We start from the raw sequence: 21,349 nt of genomic DNA on the forward strand, positions 1-21,349 counted from the left end.
AATAGTACGTAAAAATTTTTTCTTCGTCACTACATGAATTCAACATTTTAAAAAAGGTAATCAAATATCGGAGCAAACGTCAGTAAACGACTGATATTAACCAAATAATACATAAATAACGATGATATAATCGCACTACAATCGCATCATGTGCGCCACCGTAATCGCACAGATTGCTTGTATCGCATATATCGCTTAAATCGCGCAAGAATCGTGTCGCGTTACAATCGTCTCATGTACGGAGGGCCTTACGCTCATCAAATGAGTTTAATTTTATTTCATGGTGCAAAATCAATAAAAGATGTTAAATTCATAACAAACTTTACTATGTTCCACACATTTTTTAGTAGATTTTCTAAAAGAAGTGTCTTATTAAGAGAGTAAGGATTTAAATTACCAAATCAATGCAATACACGTTGGAATTATCATTCAAGAGTTGTTTAACTATAAAAACTCATTTCAATGACCTAAAAAATGCCGTATCTCATGTAGTTGATGACCCTAGCTGGGATTCTACTTCTGTTTGTACTTCATCTGGTATATTGAGTGTTATGAAAAATCGAAAATTTGTTTACTTATTGGTACTTTTTAGTAAAATATTTATATTTACTGATCACACATTTTGTATTCTGCAAAATAAATCATCTACTGATATTAAATATTGTGTTAACAAAATTAAAAGTCTTACTTCATGGTTAAAAGATTTGAGAAATTAAACTTCCATATACGATATCATAAAATGATCCGTTGAATTAAACACAGATTTAAAGTATACAAATGAGGAACAATCTAATTTACGTTGAGTTACGTATGAAATTATTAATTCATTAATAGTTCAAATAAATATTTGATTTTCAGTTTGTTGAAATAATAAATGAAAAAATTTTTACATCATAAAAAATTAATTTTCCAAAAAAAAAAAGTAAGACAACTTTTTAAATACTATCCAGATATTTTTGATAAAGATCGTCTAAAAAATGAACTTTACATAATATATGCAGATCCATTGAAATATTTCGCTCTTTTGGAATTTATTGATTTTATATTTAAAAGTAAGAACCTGAAACGTTTCTCAAATATTTTTAATAATTTTTCAAATAAATTATAATTATAAACATTATTTTAGATGAGCTTCAAGAAGTACATCAAGAAATCATGAAACTTATTCAATTAGTATTAACTATTCTTACAACAACAGCCTCAAGTGAAAGATTCATGAGTACTTTAAAACGTATCAAATTCTTTTTAAGAAATTCAATGACAAATGATAGACTTTCATGTTTGTTTACTTTAGCTATTGAAAAAAAAATGTTAGGTGAATTATCAAAAGATCCAACACTTATAAATAGGGAACGGATTTATATGTAAATACATATTTTTATTAAAACGAGATATTTAAAATTTGATAAGAAATGTTCATGATTTAAATCATTCCTATTAATATGATGCTACTTTTATTTTACATATTTTTACATATTTTGGTATAATTACATATTTTTACATATTTCACTAATTTGTAAATATTTTTAAACATATTTTATTATTTCATCATTCATACGTCTTCTTCGTACAAAAATACAAAAAATTATTTCAAATTTAGATCCAGAACTTTTATCGCTATTAGAAAAGCTCAAAATATTATGCAAAATGAAACATTGAAAACAAATTTAATTTTCATCTTAATGAATTTTAGTTTTATTGCACATACAATTAAAAAATTAGAAACAAAAATATGTCCTTGAATGAAAGTATGCAAATTGTCGAATCAACGATTGCAAAATGAAAACTCGTAAACGGACCAATAGGAGAAGTAGTAAAAAAGAAAATTCATGTTTTTACAGAAAAAAATTTCAGGCCATATTGATTTTAAATCAATTAATGACAAAATTAGTAGCAGACACCCTTCTAAAAATTTGGAATTATCGCCTTCTAATATTATGCCCTTCAAATATGCTTAAATCAACCGATGTAGGTTGATATGGAACGATCATTTAGCCGTTTTAAAAATATTTTCAGATCTAATAGGCGACATTTAATATTTGATAATTTAAAATATATTGTAATTATTCAATGCAACAAATCATTTTGATAATTTAATAATTATAATTTTTTTTTTTTTTTAAATTTTTTTCCTACATATTTGGATGGTTTTAGTACATATTTTATAAATTATACTTACATACATATGTACATATTTATGTATTTTTATTACATATAAATCCGTTCCCTACTTATAAACAATGTAATAGATGTATTCGCAAGAAAACAAAATCGGCGAATTGATTTAAATTTTATTCAAATATAGTTATTTTATGTAATTTACTTTTCTTATGATGATCTAGCTTTTAAATAAATTTTATATAACACCATATACATAGTTGTCTTGTTGTCTACCCTATAAAATTTTTCACGCGTCGCCACTTAAACTAACACAGCGTAGGTAACAATTAAATTGACTTGTATAATATTTAATTTTTAAAAATAATATTAAAATAATTTTATTAATATACCTGTATTTGTACTTTTTTTTATCAATTTATTACTAATAATTGAATGTCAAATCCCCTTCCATTAATAATCTATACCTATGCCCCTGCCTACATCTATAAGTAACTTTTGCTCGCTAAAAGAGTTTGAATTGTGTCACATTCTCTGTACTTTCACGGACCATGGCTTACCACCAAAATCTAATTTTTTGAAAAATAATATTTCAAAAAACCGCTTTTAAAATAAAGTTATAATTTAATTCGATTTGATCATTTGTAAAACGAAAAATAATAAATTGTATGTATTTTTTTATGTTTTTGACAGTATGTTTATCGTTTCCTCGAGTCTGGTCGTCTGGGACAAAGGTCCCCAAGGATTAACTATTGTGAAGGCCTCTTGAAGTAACGCCTATGTTATTTCACATTTAAAAATTGTACCTACATATCTATATTTAAAATATAAACCTTTTTTTTTATCGAGCATATCAAGCTCAAAATATGTAAGTAAACGTATAAGTATTTAGAATTCCGAAATTAATCGAATTTTTTTCAAATTTAATAAAATATAATTGTTTTTAAATTTAAATTTTTATATTCCAGTATCTAGTATCTATACCTATTTTTATATTCCAGTATCTACATATAGTACCATGTACTTAAATGTTACTTTTGCTTTAGTAATGTTCCTTGAAGTTTTATTTGTTTATAGTTCAGATATGAAACATTAAATCTATTTATAATGATGAAACTAATAGTTTTATCTGATTATTATTGACCTTTATTGAATAGATATAATGTTCAACATATTATTTAATATTTCGAGAGTAATTTGTATCTTGATATTATAGGTGATACATACTACTATGCATATATTATAAAGGAAATGTATAGTGTATGTGTAATGTTTTATTAATGTTCATAATCTAAACCTAGGTTAACGGGTTTTAAATATATTTTGGAAAAACATTGTGTCATGTATGCAGGTGTCCCTGGTGTTCGAGCTCTCGTTTTAATTAAAATTACATATTCATATAAAAGAATAAACATTTGTTCATTTACCTAATAAAAAAACGAAGATGCAGGTATTTAATTCAAGGTTGCAGTAGAACAATTTTTATTTCTGTCGAAATTTATTGTTGAGTGCTTTTCATGTCATTAAAATGCAATCAAATTACTTAAACCGTAAATTGAAGATTATTTTACATTTGATCTTGTTCAAGATATTTAGGGAATTTACAAAAAGAAGGAATTAAAATATTTTGTTGAATGATTTAATTAAGAATAACTAATAAGTTAAAACTATCGTTGAATGATAAATGTTATAATTTATAATATGATATACAATATATTATAATATAATTTACAATTTATACCATTTAGCATTTTATCTATGATTGATTAATATTCAATATTCAATCGGCTACTAATGAACATATACATATGTTTAAACCTAAAATGTTAGGCTTGGCGAGTATTCATCATAAGCAGTGCTCATAACGTATAGCTCTAAAAAAAGTAGTTACAAGCGCTATAATATGCTTTTAAAAATATTTATATAAGCGCTTAAATATGCACTAAAAATACAAAAATATACAAAAAAATATATCATGTATAAAAAAAATTAAGCTCTAATTATTAAAATTCCGATCGCGTCCCTATTTAATACAAATACATATATAATTTAAATCTAAAGAAGAAGAATTAGTTAATTAACATGAATTAATTACAAATATAAAAATGAAAACTATTATAATTACTTTTTATCATTAAGAAAAAAATGTTTTAAATACTACGGAACTGAAAAAGATTTAAAAAAGCAAAATAGCAAATAATACATTTTTAAATATGCAAGAATAAGTCTAAAAAATAGAAAAAAAGCAAAATAGCACTTATACTTTGAAATATGCAAAAATTTGCTACATAAAATTTCGCATTTAGATTCTTAGTTATCTAAAACAAATGTATAGCTCACTTACGTATTTCTAGGACCTCTCAAAAAAAAATATGTAAATGCTATAAGTTATGAGCCCTGATCATAATCATTAGCCCAAGCCGATCACTGCCGGTTGACATTGCATGTTTCGAGAGTAGTGGTACGAAGTGCATTCGGCGTCGTTAGCTACCTCCAAAATGGTGGTGGAGGTGACGCCGTCGCAAATAATGATTACACGACGATTACGACACATAAATTATAACAACAACAAACGCTACGCCGCGCAGCCGTCGCGACATAAACCGCAAAACAGCAGCGTGTTATACCGTGTGTGTGTGTGTGCGTGCGTGTGTGTGTGTGTGTGTGTTCGCTTGTCTGTGTATGTGCTAAGGATAACAAACACCGACGTCGTACGTACGTATTTGTTTGGTTGTCGTTGTTTGTTTACAACTCTGTGTGTTGTTTGTGTTTCGTAGTGTGACACAACAACGCTTTAGTAGTCGTATTTTCTGCGAACGCACATCACACTCGTCCAAACGTGATACCGGCCGGTGGTGATTAGCGCAGTACAACGGTAAAATGCCCTAAGCTGCATCGTCGGCTTAGAGCAGCCAGTAAGGTTTCTGATTGACGACCATTGGCTATAGCGATTTGATATCGTGTGCAATTCACGGGTTAGCGATTTGGTCGGTTAGTGTTTAAGCGTCTGGAACGTGTGCGAAATTTTTTGCTAACCATGGCGGCCATTAACAGTGGCAGTAACAACAGCAACAGTAATAATAGTGCTGGCGGTAGCAACATGTACCGTGTAGGAGGTGAGTGTCAATTTCTTATTTGTTTATGTCTTTGTATGTGCACTTATCACTAGTTGCGTAGTAAAGTCCATATTCCTCATACATAATTAACCTTTTATAGTCTCACTATACTATTATTTAGTTATGAAATCAATAGATTATTTTAAGGATTTCGATCAATTTAGAGAGGTTTAGCCCTTAAAGTCCTCATAGCTTTATAAATATAATGATGCTTATAAATACATAGATATGTACAATCGCATAGATAAACTACATAGCTGATGATATGTCATTATAAAAATAAACATTAATACAATATGTATTAAAGTGTTTACATGATGTAATTTTATTTATATATTTGTTATTATTTGTTGTAGATTATGTGTATTTTGAGGCTCAACAACAACAACAACAACAACAGCAGCAGCCACAGCAGTCTATACATCAGCAGCAGCAGCAGCAGCAGCAGCAGCAGCAGCAACCATTCCAAATACGTAGAATCGAGGAGCTTAACAAGACTGCAAGTGGTAATGTTGAAGCTAAAGTTATGTGTTTCTATAGAAGACGAGACTTGCCGGCACAACTTGTTGCCCTAGCAGATAAACACCAGCAACATCAACAACAGCAACAGCTGTCTTTAACATTATCATTATCCCCTAGTGGAAGTAGCACTATTAAAAGCGGCGCAAAGCAAACGGCTGCAATTAAAGCTACTGATAAAGATGTAACTGTAGATAAAAAAGAACAAGATATTGGTGCTAGTGGGACTCCAGCAACTATGAAAAAAGAACTACGAACAGAAGAAGAACAAACAGGTAGTAAAGCAGAATCATCTGAAGTAACTGAAACAGTAAAAGAAGAACACCAACAACAGGATGTTGAAATGGCAGAAGTAGCTGAAACTGATATTTCTGCATCTAATGTGGTTAAAAATGACGCACAAGGAGATGAAGATGGCAATGATAAAAATGATAAATGTAAATATATTGAGTATAAGTTTACTATATTTATAAATAAATAATTGTATGAAAATTATTTATTTTTAATAATCAACGTTCAGCTCCAGATACTGGCAATGAAGATGACAAGACAACGCAGGTACAACAACAACATGATTGGTGGCGTGGTGAACAACTTAAACAACGGGAATTATTCCTTAGCAGACAAGTGGAAACATTAGCAGCAACACACATACGTGGAAAGTGCACGGTCACATTATATAATGAAACTGAATCATTAGATAGTTACCTGGAAAGAGAGGTAAGTGCAAAAAATGTATACTTTAATTGTGGTAATGGTTCAATATGTGATTTAAAAATGTTAGTTGACCTACCGATAGGTTGTATTAATATATTAATCTGTGGGTTTTTTTTATTGCTGTTAATGTCATTAGTAAAGCTTGGATATTTATGGTTGCATATTTTTTTAGCATAATCAGAATTATACCTGAATATGATACAAATTTGATTCATGGTCTAAATAAGCTAGATTTCAAATATGTAAATTTACTTTGCATATATTTGCATATTTGACATTATTGAGTATATAAATAGATATATTAATTATTTCTAGATTTAATAACATATTATTTATAAATTATAAATATACAATTAAAAATGTTCTATAATATTATTAATTATTGTCGGCTAACGGTATGTCTTTAGTATTTATGAATATGAGCTATCGAAAATTATACAAAATAAATAAAATAACTTATCGTAGTTGGGAATTAATATACATACCTTAAGGTAGGGGTTGCCAACTTTTTCAAACAAGTGCTACATTTGACATTTGGTGACTGGTGATCAACATCCAGGAGAATTTAGGTCTTCAGGAAGAGATTTGTTAGATTAAACGGTTTATTTATTTTACGTGATCGACTAATAGTGGTAAAATTAAATTTTACAATGATCGATCTATATTTAGTGATGAGCAAATACCCGGTAAATATAATTTCAGGTAAATACCAGGTATTTACCCGATAAATTGGATAAATTTATTTTAAATGCTTAAACTAATCCATGGTTATCACAATACTTTTTTATGAATTTTTTCTTAACTTTTTTATGTTTTTCCAAGACTGATTATAATGATAATATTATAATATTATGATTAGAGTACATAAATTATATTTATGAAATTTTTATTAATTTTATTCACTTTGACAAATTTTATCACAAAAATTACACAGCACACTGTTATTGTCTTCACTGCAATGGTAATGCTTCCACACAGGATCTTTTACCCGACCCATGACTGAAAAAAACTATTACTAAACTAAATAACATTTGACAAAAGAACTTGTATTGATCAGTTAGAAGTAGTAGTATAAGTTGTAGCATTGATTATAGAATATATCAATTCTATAATCAATGATTGTAGTATCAGTTATATGATATCGATACCTATCAGTAGTAAAAATAGAAATATACAGTTTGACCAGATTAAAAAAATATTTACCCAAATTTTTGATACGTAACTATTATAGTGGGTAAATACCCAAAATATTTACCTACCCGTTGGATATTTACCCACGGCACATCAGTACTCATATTCCTAAAAAGATCGACCAGTCGATCGCGATTAACTAGTTGGTAACCACTGCTTTAAGGTATGGTTTCATTTGTGTCGTCGACTACATGAGTCACTGCCGTGTCGCATGTAATGGTGTTAATGCTTATTTATAAAAACTATTTATCCGACCGTCACATTGGCGGATTTACCAACGAGTATAAAATTAGTTAAAAAATAGAGACATATTTTATTTTTTGTTTATATATTATTCATTCTGTATAGTGCAGTCCACGTATTGTATGCAGATATTTAAAGTATATGTAAAATTTCATTTTGGTTAATTTACCTAATATTTTTACTCTTCATATTTTATATCATTGTGTATTATCAAACAAATCAAATTTTAATACACATTCAAAATAGTATACAATTTATTTTTTATTAATAATATCTATATTTTTGTATATATTTGTTGAAAAATAGATATAGGTTTTAATACATTTTAAAGCATATAATTGCATATTTTAATGAATTTTTGGTCATAACTTCTGAACTCCAGTCATTATAGACATTTTATCCTATTTTTGTTCACATACTTGCCTTCACTTACATAATCACAAATATATTCATTAAACAATTAACCACTGAGAAATTTTTATTGACCTATAAACAGGAGTACATACTCAACAAATTGAAAGCTTGTGTAGAATTATAAAATTCAAGTACAATATTTAAAAAAATGGAGCATCTCTTTTATTAGATAGCTCCAAAAAGAGTGAGGATCGTGTCGAAAGCCAAGAACCCTTTTTATGATTTTTTGGCTGATATGAAAAAGACATTTCAACTGATTAAAACAATATTAACGACACTATGATGTGGAATAAAAAAATGTATGAAATTAAGTTATAGGTTAAATTAAATTAATTTGTATTGGGCCAAAAATCAGAACGTTGATTGCATATTGGACCGTTACCTTATTTGTTTATGGACAAGAGTCAATAGTATAGCTAAGCAAATAATAATAGTTAAGCATAGGATTTCTTCAATTTTTATTTATTTCTGTTAATATGCTCCTTATATATTCTGTTAAAATCTATGTATATGTATATTAGTATTTCATTTAGTTTTATTTTTCATTTAAAAAAAGAAAAACAATTTTATAGATATAGGCTAATAAATAAAATATAATAAAATAAATATTTAATAAATAAATTGCATTAAACATTTTGGTATAATTTATGATAATATTCCATATTTTACTTTATTATTCATAATAATAAATAATTAAATAAACAACTAAATTATTTTTTTACATAATCATAATAATAATTTATTAATTAATAATTATAATAATTATATTATTAATATTTCTGTTTCCGTACATTAGATACTCAAGAATATTTAAAAAATATCAACAATTAGTGTTGAAAACTGTTTAACACTATCTTTATTATTACTATTTCCTGATTTTTAAATTTTCATCTGCAGGGCTGCCACTCAGTCACTTTTCTCACTTATTGTCACTTTTTTAAAATCCTGTCATCTTTTGTCACTATTTCCATAAAATTGTCACTTTTCTCACATTCTTTACCTATACAAGATCTTAATCTGATATTATGTCTCTTTTTTATTATTATCTATCCATAATATCTAAATCTATTAAGATAATATTATAATTTTAACCATACCTTATATTCTCTAGAACAGCGTTTCTCAAACTGTGGATTGAGACCCCCTAGTGGGTCGCGAGTCAATTTTTGGGGGGTTGCAAGAAGTTTTTTTTAATTATAGAGATTTTAAAAAACAAGCACATTTATCACATACTCTTAATTATTAATTAAGTATTATATTATTATTATTATTATTATAAATATATTATTATAATAATAATTATTATTATTATTACAAAGTAGTAAATAATTAATAAAATAAAAAAAATTTGTTTTTTGAAATTATTTTTATTGATTCTGTAAATGTAAAACTATGGGGTCGCGATAGATTTTTGGAAGAAAATTCGGGTCGTGGTCTTAAAAAGATTGAGAACTACTGCTCTAGAATTAATTGAAATATTATGTTGATATTTTAATAATATTATTATACTAGATAGCGCTTTAATCGTTTGTGTTTGAACTAAACACGTTATCAGGATTAAGTCATATCAAATATTATAAATTATAATCTATTTATAGTATTTGTTTATATTTAATAATCTAATACAATGGATAGCCGGATTGATAAGCATCTAAATGTGATTCAACAGTATATTACAGTTTATTCAACAGTTTTGGTTGTTTTTATGTTAAATTAATTTTAATTAGTGTATATATTGTTAATTAATTTGAAAATATCTAGTCATGGGTAAATGTGCAGTGAATGATGAGTGGTTACAAACAAAAGACTCCAGAGGTAATTTAGTATCTACGTGAGGACAGAAACACTCGGACCCCAAAGTATTTTGCATTGTACCATTACCATAAATTGTGAATTGAAAGGTTTTCAAGTATTGAAGCAACATGCAGATACTTCAAAACACATTTCAAATTATAAAGATAAACTTGGAGAAAAACAACTTCATCTTTCAGCCAGTTTTCCTAATACATCGACCAATATTGAACCCAATGTCAATGAAAAAAAACAATATTAAATCATTATTTATACAGTCTAGTTCAAGTGAACTGAAGAAGTTGTTCATCATTCATCTGGAAACATTTTTTATTGGTACTGCCACTGGAGAAATTTTAGAAGAGTACATAATGAAAGCACTGAATAATGGTAACATACCCATTGAAAAACTATTGATGCTTGGAAGTGATGGACCATATGTGAACAAAAAAGTATTTAGATTTATCAATGAAAATATCAAAATTATTCGAGGTATGAGTCTTATTGAACATGTAATATTCATAATAGTTTTTTGAAAGAATTGGAATATATGGGAACTAGAGTTTCAGATTTTGTCATAGATATTTATTACATTCTTCATGGTTGGCTTAAACGTGGGGAAGACTATTTAAAAATTCAAAAAGATAAAGGATTATCAGTTCATAAGTTTCTGAAACATTGTTCATCGAGATATCTAACACTGAGCTCTGCCACCGCACGTATTACTGAACAATGGGTTGGAATTTCAGAATATTTTTTAAAATGTATTCCTTATAATCAAAAGAGCTTACACCAAACATCAAAATATAAAAAAAGATATTGATTGTTTAAAATGTAGTACATTTCAAGCAGTAGTTTGAGTTTGTTTTTTAGTCTGCGTCTTTTTTTTCGAAGATTCACAGGTACATTTCAACGTCAAGAACCGCTCATACACATAATGTATGAAGAATTGAGTCTATTTGTATGTATTATTGTTGGTTATGTGTGCAAAAAAAATGTTGTAAGTGATTGGTTAAAAAATAATATTTTTGATTTGTTTAGTGATGTTGATCTAAGGGACATAAGTGATTTGCTTGTTCATCTTCCTAATGAATTGAAAATACATCTTAATAATTTATATGAACTTGATAAAAAAATATTTTTAAGAAATGTAAGAAAACATTTAGTCTCAGCTGGAAATCATGTACTGAACAAGTCATCTATTAAAGATTCATCAAAACTTAAATATTTTAGATGCTTGCAAGTTGATGAAATTAAAAAATCGAGGAGTAGTATTGAAATTAATAAAAATGCAAATATTATGCCTTTTAAGATTGATTTTAATAAGCTGGTTAATGAATGAAAGTTACTAAGGTTTAAGTTATTACCAAAAACTAAAACAAGAATAGATAATTTTTGGAATAATATTTTTGAATTAAAATCTGAATTAGGCGAGATAAAATATCCAACAGTCACCAAAGTTGTTAAAAACCTGTTTAACCTTATCACATGACAGTGCAGAAGTTGAACGTAGTTTTTCAAACCATTTTTCAAAATCAGGAATCATACTGACTGATGACAAATCTGCAATCTCTTATCGTATGTTGAATGGTCATCTTAACATACAGGGTGGATTGTCTCGATATAATAAAAAAACCAGAATTAATTCCAATGGCCAAATAACTTTTATTATCTGCAAGACTTACACATTCTAAATATGTATACTTTTTAGAAGAATCAAAAAAAAAAAAAAAAAACAGAAAAAGATAATCAACAAAAATTTAAGGAAGAAGAACAACAACTCAGAAGAGAATATGAGAAACAACTGTTAGATACAAAATAAAACATTTTAAATCAAGAAAAACAATATTTAAATGCTAAATTGGTAGAAACAAAACAGAAAAAAGCAACTTATACATTTTCAAAAGAAGCCACTGACAGACTTCAAAAAGCAATTAACAGTAATGATTTAGTTAATGTTCAAGTAGCAGTAGGGATGTTAGATGGGGCAAAAAAATAAAAGCCACTCTTTTCACTTTTTAAAATTGTAAACACAGTGGCAGCCCTGCATCTGTTATATTAAAAAAAGTAAAACTCATATGTTAAGTCTACTACTACTAAGGCATCTAAAGATCATTAAGGTCCATCGCTGCTACTTCAACGTCCTTTTACTTTTTCTTGTCCTTTGACACTTCCTCCACATTCTCCACTCCAATCATCCTGAGGTCTTCCTTGATTCTATTAGTCCATTGTTGTCTGAATCTCCCAAAGGGCTGTTTTGTGTTTGGTCTCCATTTTGTTATGCTCCCCAATGCTCCTTCAGATCTCCAAACATTACTGGTCCACCTTATTCTGCTATTCTTTATAATTCTTATAATATTGGTTTTTCCAAATAATCCTCTTCATTTGTTTTAATTTCAAATTCACCTTCTTCATTCTTTTTTGGTTCAAAAATTTTTCAAACTATTTTTCTTTCAAAAACACCCAATTTGTTCTCATCAATTTTTGTTGTTGCCTACATTTCACAGACATATAGTGTTAAGGGTCTAATTAAAACTTTATACAATATTAACTTTGATTTTCTCATACCATATGTTAAATAAATACTATAAAAATTACACTAGTTATTTCACCTTGTTTATTTTAAAAATGTTTGGTAATTTATATTATGATCTTAATACAGAAATTAGTTAAACAAAATCAAAATATATTCTGAGAATTTTTATTCAATTTAATTTATTTGTCATTTATTTTTACAAATATTTTATGTGTTATCTGTATCTCTAGTATAAATATTGCTATATTAATAATAATATAATTATAATTATATTATATTAAAATTATTTTACAATGATATAATTTACTAATAATCTAAATTATAACTTTCTAACTGGGCAAATAAATAATTTGTTAAATATGTATTTAGAATAATTAAAAACACATGTCAATGAAATTTTAATAATCAGCAATATTAATTACTTATTTAGTATTTTAACATACCTACCTATTTTTATTACTTAATATGAGCTACAATCAATATTTTTTAAATGATATTCTAAAACTTGAGATAAATATGTAAAACATTTTACTCTTGACAGGATACGTTCTTCTATTGTTTGGTATTCGACCCCGTTCAGAAAACACTATTAGCTGATAAAGGTGAAATACGTGTTGGTCATAAATATCAGGCTGAGGTGCCCCCAAAAGCGCTATATAGCCAAGGGAATATTGTTAGCGATTTAAAGACAAAGGATATAACAACTACAATTAAAGGAGATATAGTTAAAGAAGAACATAACATTGACGGTGTTGAAGACGAGCCAATGATAACAGAATGTAATCGAGATGAAGATGAAAAAGAAGTTGATTCAAAGTCATCTACTGCAATAGCAACAGTAACTACCATAGGAACAGTAACAGCAGTGGAAAGTGATTCTGATCTTGAAACTTTGATTTGGACATGCAGACCACAATGGAATCGTTTAACTGATAGACAAATTGATCAATTCTTGGTAGTTTCTCGATCATTAGGCACATTTGCACGTGCCTTAGACTGTACCAGCTCAGTGAAACAACCTTCGTTACATATGTCAGCTGCTGCAGCATCGCGAGATATCACCTTGGTAAGTATTACTTGCTTTTTTACAGATTAGGTTAAGGTTAACCCAATTTCGATATATTCAGACATGAGCAAAATTACAATTTTAATGTATTGGTCTGGTTAGGATCATAACACCCGTATTACTTTAAATTTTATGATCCAATTTGAACTATATTATAATAGGTTTGTTTATTCTGAGTTATAAATGTCATACAATTTTATATTTGTTAGTTCTAATATTAAATATGCACACATTTACCTATCAAATTGGAAAAAAATTATGAATTAATTCAAAGTTAACTTTTATAAAAAAAAGTGTATTTACATGGTGTATTTCAAATTCATTTGCGATTATTTGATTATGCCATATACTTTATATTTTTTACAATAATTAAATATATTATTTCGCTCGTTGATTGTCGTCTAAGGTGCTTTTATATTATTAACTATTAAAACATTGTGATGTTCCGAAACCTGTCTGAGTTTTAAATTACTATATTTACTAGATCTTGAAGTTCATAGTTTTAATTTATAAGTTTTGATTGCATTTTTAAATATATATATATATATATACATGATTCAAGTTGAGATGTCCAGATTATTAAAAATTTTAAGTTTGTTTATGATTTATATGGATTGCAAAATATATTTTTAGTTCTCATAGGTAACAACATTGATACTTTATTGTAATTGTTTTTTTTTTTTTTTTTTTAAAGCATTATCTGTTGTTATAAGTGCTCTTTTTATAATCTATTGACTTCATGAATTTTTTTTTATACAACAGTTTCATGCCATGGATACCCTGCACAGACATGGTTATGATTTAGGTACCGCAACTTGTTCCTTGGTACCTAGTACAGGGCCTGTATTATGCCGTGATGAAATGGAAGAATGGTCTGCATCAGAAGCAAATTTGTTTGAGGAAGCCTTAGAAAAATATGGAAAAGACTTTGGCGATATACGTCACGATTTTGTATGTATTTTACTTAAATTAATTATCTCATATGCTATCCTAGTATCTTTAACCCTTTATACTATGTAATATTTGAATCACATTTAATTAATTTATATGTATATGGTAATTAAAGCTTCCATGGAAGACACACAAAAATATTGTCGAATACTATTACATGTGGAAGACCACTGATAGATATGTACAGCAAAAACGAGTAAAAGCAGTGGAGCAGGAATCCAAATTGAAACAAGTCTATATACCTTCTTAGTGAGTATTTTTTGTTATATATTTATAGTTATCAATGTTAATAAACTCATTTGATTATTGTGAATAAAAATATATAGTAATAAATAATAAACATAGAGTTTCAAAAAAACTCAAGTAATTAAAAATACTAATAAAAATATTAAATAAATAAATAAATTTTATCAAAGAATTACGTAAAAAGTAATATGGTTTTCAACTCTATGTATAATAGTTATTAATGATGAAACAATGATGATGATATATTCTAACATACCAGGAGCGTGCCTAGAAATTTTTTTTGTGAGGTGTTTAATAATTTTCACTTAACAAAGGAATAAAATAGTAAATATACATCCGTAATCTTATCCACTACCGCCATCGCTTATATAATAAAATAACCTTGGTGGATGTTCATAAAATTTAACTTAAATTTTATTACATCTTTCAATACTTGTTTAAATGTCGATGGAGAGAGAGTTTAAACTTTTTGAGAGTTGTCAAAATGCGTTTAAATAACCCTTCCCCTCCTCCTTTGATATGCTCCTGTTGCTCAGTAAGACAGTTAATCGGTTAAAATCTTGACTATTTATGATAACTCCAGAGGTAAATAATTCATTAGCTGTTATTATCCCTCAGCCAATAAATGATATCTTTGTAACATATTGTAATATTTTAACATTTTGAGCATATTATTAATATTTGTATGAAGAGTTAATTTAAGTATCATAGATACATTATGAAGTATAAATAAATTGTAAACCATCAATATTTAATTATGATTTGTTCAGTTATTTCATATAGTATTAGCATGTGTGTATCAGTTTACAACTGTATTAGATATATAATACTTAATTTTTCCTGGCATGTAGTAATGGAACAACAAGTAGTGGAAAACATCAAGCTATTACATCAGCTGTGACAGTAAAATCCTCACAGCAGCAATTAGTTAATGGTAATTCAGGAGCTGTGGAATTGTTTTCACCAAAGAATGGTAGTGGATCGTCTGCAGTGGGAGATGGCCCATTACTGCCTGGAATGTGCGATTTGTGTGATGGTGAGAAGACATTATAATATTTATGAGTGTGTGCTTTTATTATACATTTTGTAGATATACTCGAGTAGAATAATGAATATTGTTTGCTTAATGAGTTATTAATTTAATAATGTAATTTTTATAAATCTTATGTTTATAAATAGTTGTTGCTTCCCAACAATGGTATCCTAACACTATAGCAACACCGTCTGGAGCTGCAGTATCTTATCATCAGCAAAATGGAGGATTATCTTCAATGGTGTCGTCGACTTTATGTCATGAATGTTGGACTCATTGGAAAAAATATGGAGGTCCTAGAATTGCCACATCAGATAAAAAAGTTATTTCAGCAGGAAGAGGAGGAAGTATATCTGGAGATGAAGGTTCTATAAATTTATATTTACTATGCATAATCAATATTCAAGTCTTACTTCTAATTAAGTAGTATAGTTATATTTCAAGTGGCAGTTGAAGGATTGTTACACACAAATTTTGAGAATCATCACTTTTCAGACGTGGTTGACTAAACATTTTAATAATTATGTTATCATCTTGGTGTGAAAATCCCTAATTTTTAATTTTATGTTCTAAGATTATCTTCATATATTTTTTTATTGCATTTGAAGGGTTCTGAAGAAAAATGGCAGTAGTCCATTTCTATAAATTTTTCAGGGGAGCAAAACCTAAGTCTTCTTATTTTATTTTTCTTTATTAGTATACTTAATATTTTACCTTTGATAATATGTAATTAAAATTATTATAGACTGAAAGATTTTTTCACTAAATCGATTTCAACAGTCAACGCCACTCCTAATTTGCTATCGAATCAAGCCACAAAATCAAAATTGAAAAAAATGGACTATTACCATTTTTCCCCTGTACCTTCATTTGTTTTTCTAAAAATTTTATAAGCTACCATTATAAGTAAAAAATATTCCTATTGTATTAAATATTAAATTAATCATATTTGTGAACAGATCGCCCGCATTCAAATGCTTCATCCAGTTCAGCAGCAGCAGCAATGAACTTGAATATATCTGCTAGTGGTGGTAGGTCTTCATCACATGCGCTAACTGTATCTGCTCCTCCGCATCATCATCACCACTTAATGCATCTTAACAGTAGTGGAAGTGGTCACCATAGTAGCTACCATCAACCACAGCATCATCACCATCAACAGCTCCACCATCAACAACAATCAGCGACAACTTCACCTGGAGGTGGCAGTCTATTACTACATCAGCCGCATATTAATTCATCCGGATCATCAACAACAGTTCATAGATGTACTATAATTGGTTGCCAAGCAGCTCCATTTAAAAGTAAATCTCAACTGTTACGTCATTATAGTACTGCACATGGAATTGGGATAAATGCTAACAGTAGTAGTAGTCCTTCTATTATCAACTCAACTGGGGGTGGAAGTAGATCTTCAGTTAATTCTGCTATTGATGGCGGTAGTGGTACATTATCACCACAACCTCAACAGCAACAAACAAATACCGGTTCAGGTCTTCTACACCACAGTTCTGGAGGGCCTTTAAATTTAAACAATAGCAGCAGTTCGATTCAAAATTCTAATGCTGTTAGTAATTCCGCTAACCAAATAATTAATCTTGTGGCATCGTCATCTTCGCCGCAACAACAGCCCAATAACCTTTCTACAAGTGGCATAGCCGCTAACAACATTGTTGGTGCTGGAGGAGCTATGACAGCCACCGGACGGCCAGTTATGAAGACAAGGACTGCATTTTATTTGAGATGTACATCATTAGCAAAGGCAAGCAGGCGCCGAGCTGCGCAACAAGCAACCGCTGCTCTATCACAGCTCCATCAGAAAAAGTCTTCATCCAATACATCTTCCACAGCAATGATATTATCTCCAACAGCTTCAGCAACAATACAACCAGGATGTTTAGCTCGTCCTAGAAATGTGGCTCGTAGGCCGTTCATTTGTGTTCCACAAGCAGCACATACATATAAAAATGAATGTAAGAATATTTTTATATCAACTTATATAAGGTTTGACGTATATTTAATACTTTTACTTAAATGGTATTCATAGTATGAATTATATTTAATGTTGCATGAATTTAAACTTTTTTTTATAAAATTAAAAATAATAAAACTGAATGGTTTTTTTTTCTTTTACTAAAAATATTTAGGTTTATCAAAAAATTCTAAAAATTTGAATTTTTATAGACAAATATTTAATTTTCAAAAATATTTAGACTTATTTTACTTTAATTTATATTTATTATCCATAAATAATTCAAAATTTATAAAATAATTATTTATTCATTTTACAATGAATAAAGTAGTTAAAAATATTAATTTATGCAATACTGTTCATTGCAATTCATCTTTAGTGTATATCTAAGATATAAAAAGGATTTAGATAATAATAAGACATATATGTTGTTGATTAATTTGTTTTAAATAATTTTAGTTCCCTATAATCTCCTTGGTTATAAATTGTTGTACTATGTATTTATTCAGTATACTTTGTAATTGAATATACTGATGTCTGATACACGTTAGCTTTTTAAAAGTATTTATAATGAGTTATGTTTTTTTTTTTTTTTAAATAGGTATGTTATCAATGCAGCATGCTCCAGTCCAAGAATTAAAAGCATATTTAAGAGCTGCTGCCATAAAATCACATGCTCGTCGACCAGGAGTGACTCGAGTAGCCAATGCATTAATTGCAGCCAGGAGGGGTCGTGGTGGGATCAGTACTGCAACTGCTGCCGATTTAGCTGTGCCAGACTGGCTATCACTGCCATCTCAGCAGCATCAACATCAGTCATCGCATCACCATATTTCTTCATCTTCAAAACATGGCAAACATTCATCAAGAACGTCCTCAGGAAGTCGCGTCGCTTTTCCAAAACCACCAAAAGCTCCAGGTAAGTGAATATTTCAAGAATTAATTATATTTACTAAGTATTACAAGCATTGACTAAGTCTGGCATTTTACATTAATCTTAGAATATAAATATTTTAACATGTGTTGATATTCTTGTAGATGGTAGTTTGTTGTATGAACGGGTGCCAAATAAACAAGAAGCAGCAGCAGCGGCGGCAGCAGCTGCTGCTGCATTAAACAATCCAAGTGCTGCTGTAGCGGCCGCAGCAGCTGCAGCAGCTGTTGGACTGAACCCTGCGGCAGCGGCTGCAATACTAGGAGCCTTAGGACCTCCAGGATCAGTTAATAGTAGTAATACTGCAGGCTCGGGGTCATCAAATGATCCATCGACGGGGTTTGACGTCGCTGCTGCTGCTGCTGCAATTTATCAACAACAACAGCATCAACAACAACAACTACAAGGCTCTTCGTCCAATAATAAGAGAAGGTTATATGAAACAGATAGTGGTAAGCGTAGTCAATTATATTTTTTATTATTTTAGTAGTTGAAACTCAAATTTATTCATCCTGATTTATTATTTAATTAATATTTATCTATTTATGCTAATCAAATCTTAGTTACCTATTAAATATTATTTTATTTAGTTTTATATTACAGGCAATGTGAAATGTAAAATATATGCCATTGTTTAAGTTTGAAATTATCTAAGTTTTGAATATTAACAATAGTTATAATGAATCATTATATGAATATATATCATTATTTGAATACATTCAAATCTAAATATGTTTAATGGTGATAAATTTTAAAAAAAAATAATAATTTTTGTAACTACCTATTTTTATATTTTTTATTTTATTGTACTACAGGTCTTAAATTATAATGTATGAGACTATATTAACTGTATGTATGTAATTTAATTAATAAATATATTATTGTTTTTCAATGATTTAGCTGTACAACAACCGCAACCACAGGCTGGACCACCGTCTAAACGTATGCATCGACAGCATCATTCACAGCAACAACAATCGGCCACTAGTCACCACCACCATAATCAGCATCAAAATTCAAATACATCGTCATTACAAGGAGGTAGTGCAGCTGGAGGAGGTGCTGTGGATGGTATGCTGGCATCAATTGTGGCACACCAACAGCAACAGCAACAACAAAGAGGTGGTTCAACAAGTGGAGGTCCTTTACAGTTGACTGCCACTGGTGGTAAATCGGGTAGCTCAACTGGACATCAACAGTCACAACAACAGCATAATCATTATAGGACACCGTCGATGGCCCGAACTGGTAGAAAACATGTGATATCATGGACTGATGCTCCGGATGACCTATACTATAGATGCACCGCCTTATCCAGGTATGATAAAAAATCTAGGCGATTCTTTTTGATTATAAATTTACATGCTACTTCAGTTATATTTTTATCATACTTGTGTTCATTATTTTGGTATCAATATATTTTTATTTTTTGCAGATCGCTAAGGAAATCTAGAATGACGGGTAGAGAATTAAGGCGGTCGGCACGTAAGCCATGGCAACCAATCGCTGCACTTCTTGGAATATCATTTACAATGCCATCAACTCCTGCTACATCTTCGTCGTCTGCACCTTCAGGAACAGCAGCTACAGCAAGCTCACAAAATCCACAAGCTGGTAGTGCCACTCCATCAATAGGTGGGGGAACACCATTTGACATGTCTACTACTGGTAATAGCAGTGGTAGTGGCAGTAGACAACCATCAGCAGGATCAAATCAGTCTCCAGCTGCAATTGCAGTATCACTATGTGCTAGTGGAACGCCTACTATGTCTTCTTCGCGTAGTAGTAGTCATCATTAACCAAATATTGTGATGTTATGCAAAACACAAGATATATAGGACAAAATTGGCGGCAAATACCACCACTAAATAATTCATTAGATTTTCAATTTTTTTGTCATTAATATATTATTTTATTTTTATACATATATAATAATCTATTAATATTCATATTACTTAAAGCCGAATCCTTTTCATTGGTTTACCCAAACATACTAAAATTATTTTTATTTTTTGTACTATTATTATTATTTTAGTATTACACCTATGATTATTGGATATTTTTATTTTTAATTATTAATTATATAACTGTCCACATATTTAATTAACTAGGTGATTTTTTTTCTTGGCCACATTTAAGTATTGGTATAATAATTAAAATAAATATTATTAATTCGATATTGACTATAAATATAATTTTAATTTAAAAATAATTGTAGATTTTAAGATTGTATTTTGAAATTCAACTTTAGATAGAACTATCTTAGCCAGCCATAGATTAGTATAATTAGTTATAGAAATATTAAAAATAAAACTGTTCTATAATTGATTGTTTTTTATTGTAACAAATAATTTTCTTATGACAACACGCACACGCGACTTTTCGTTTAATGTCTATTTACAAATTAATATTAAAACAAAACGTCACATTTGAATAAACGATTATATACGTTTATATATATTCATATATATATATATATATGTGAATGTATTTATTTACAAA

General features: G+C 28.8%; 1 protein-coding gene across 1 annotated transcript; it reads left to right on the plus strand.

Annotated features, from left to right (window-relative positions):
- The first annotated feature begins 4,725 nt into the window (after nt 1-4,725).
- Nucleotides 4,726-20,770, plus strand: LOC112681768. The gene is made up of 13 exons (XM_025552077.1): nt 4,726-5,234; nt 5,591-6,190; nt 6,274-6,473; nt 13,187-13,711; nt 14,474-14,662; nt 14,778-14,911; nt 15,760-15,944; nt 16,088-16,306; nt 16,901-17,914; nt 18,515-18,832; nt 18,952-19,299; nt 19,748-20,165; nt 20,283-20,770. Exons 1-13 carry the CDS (start codon nt 5,156-5,158, stop codon nt 20,644-20,646), a joined length of 4,593 nt encoding a protein of 1,530 aa, XP_025407862.1. The 5' UTR covers nt 4,726-5,155; the 3' UTR covers nt 20,647-20,770.
- The last annotated feature ends 579 nt before the right edge of the window (nt 20,771-21,349 follow it).

This window comes from Sipha flava, unplaced genomic scaffold (assembly GCF_003268045.1).
Source record: "Sipha flava isolate LNK unplaced genomic scaffold, YSA_version1 103_pilon_pilon, whole genome shotgun sequence".
NCBI classification, from domain to species: Eukaryota; Metazoa; Arthropoda; class Insecta; order Hemiptera; family Aphididae; genus Sipha; species Sipha flava.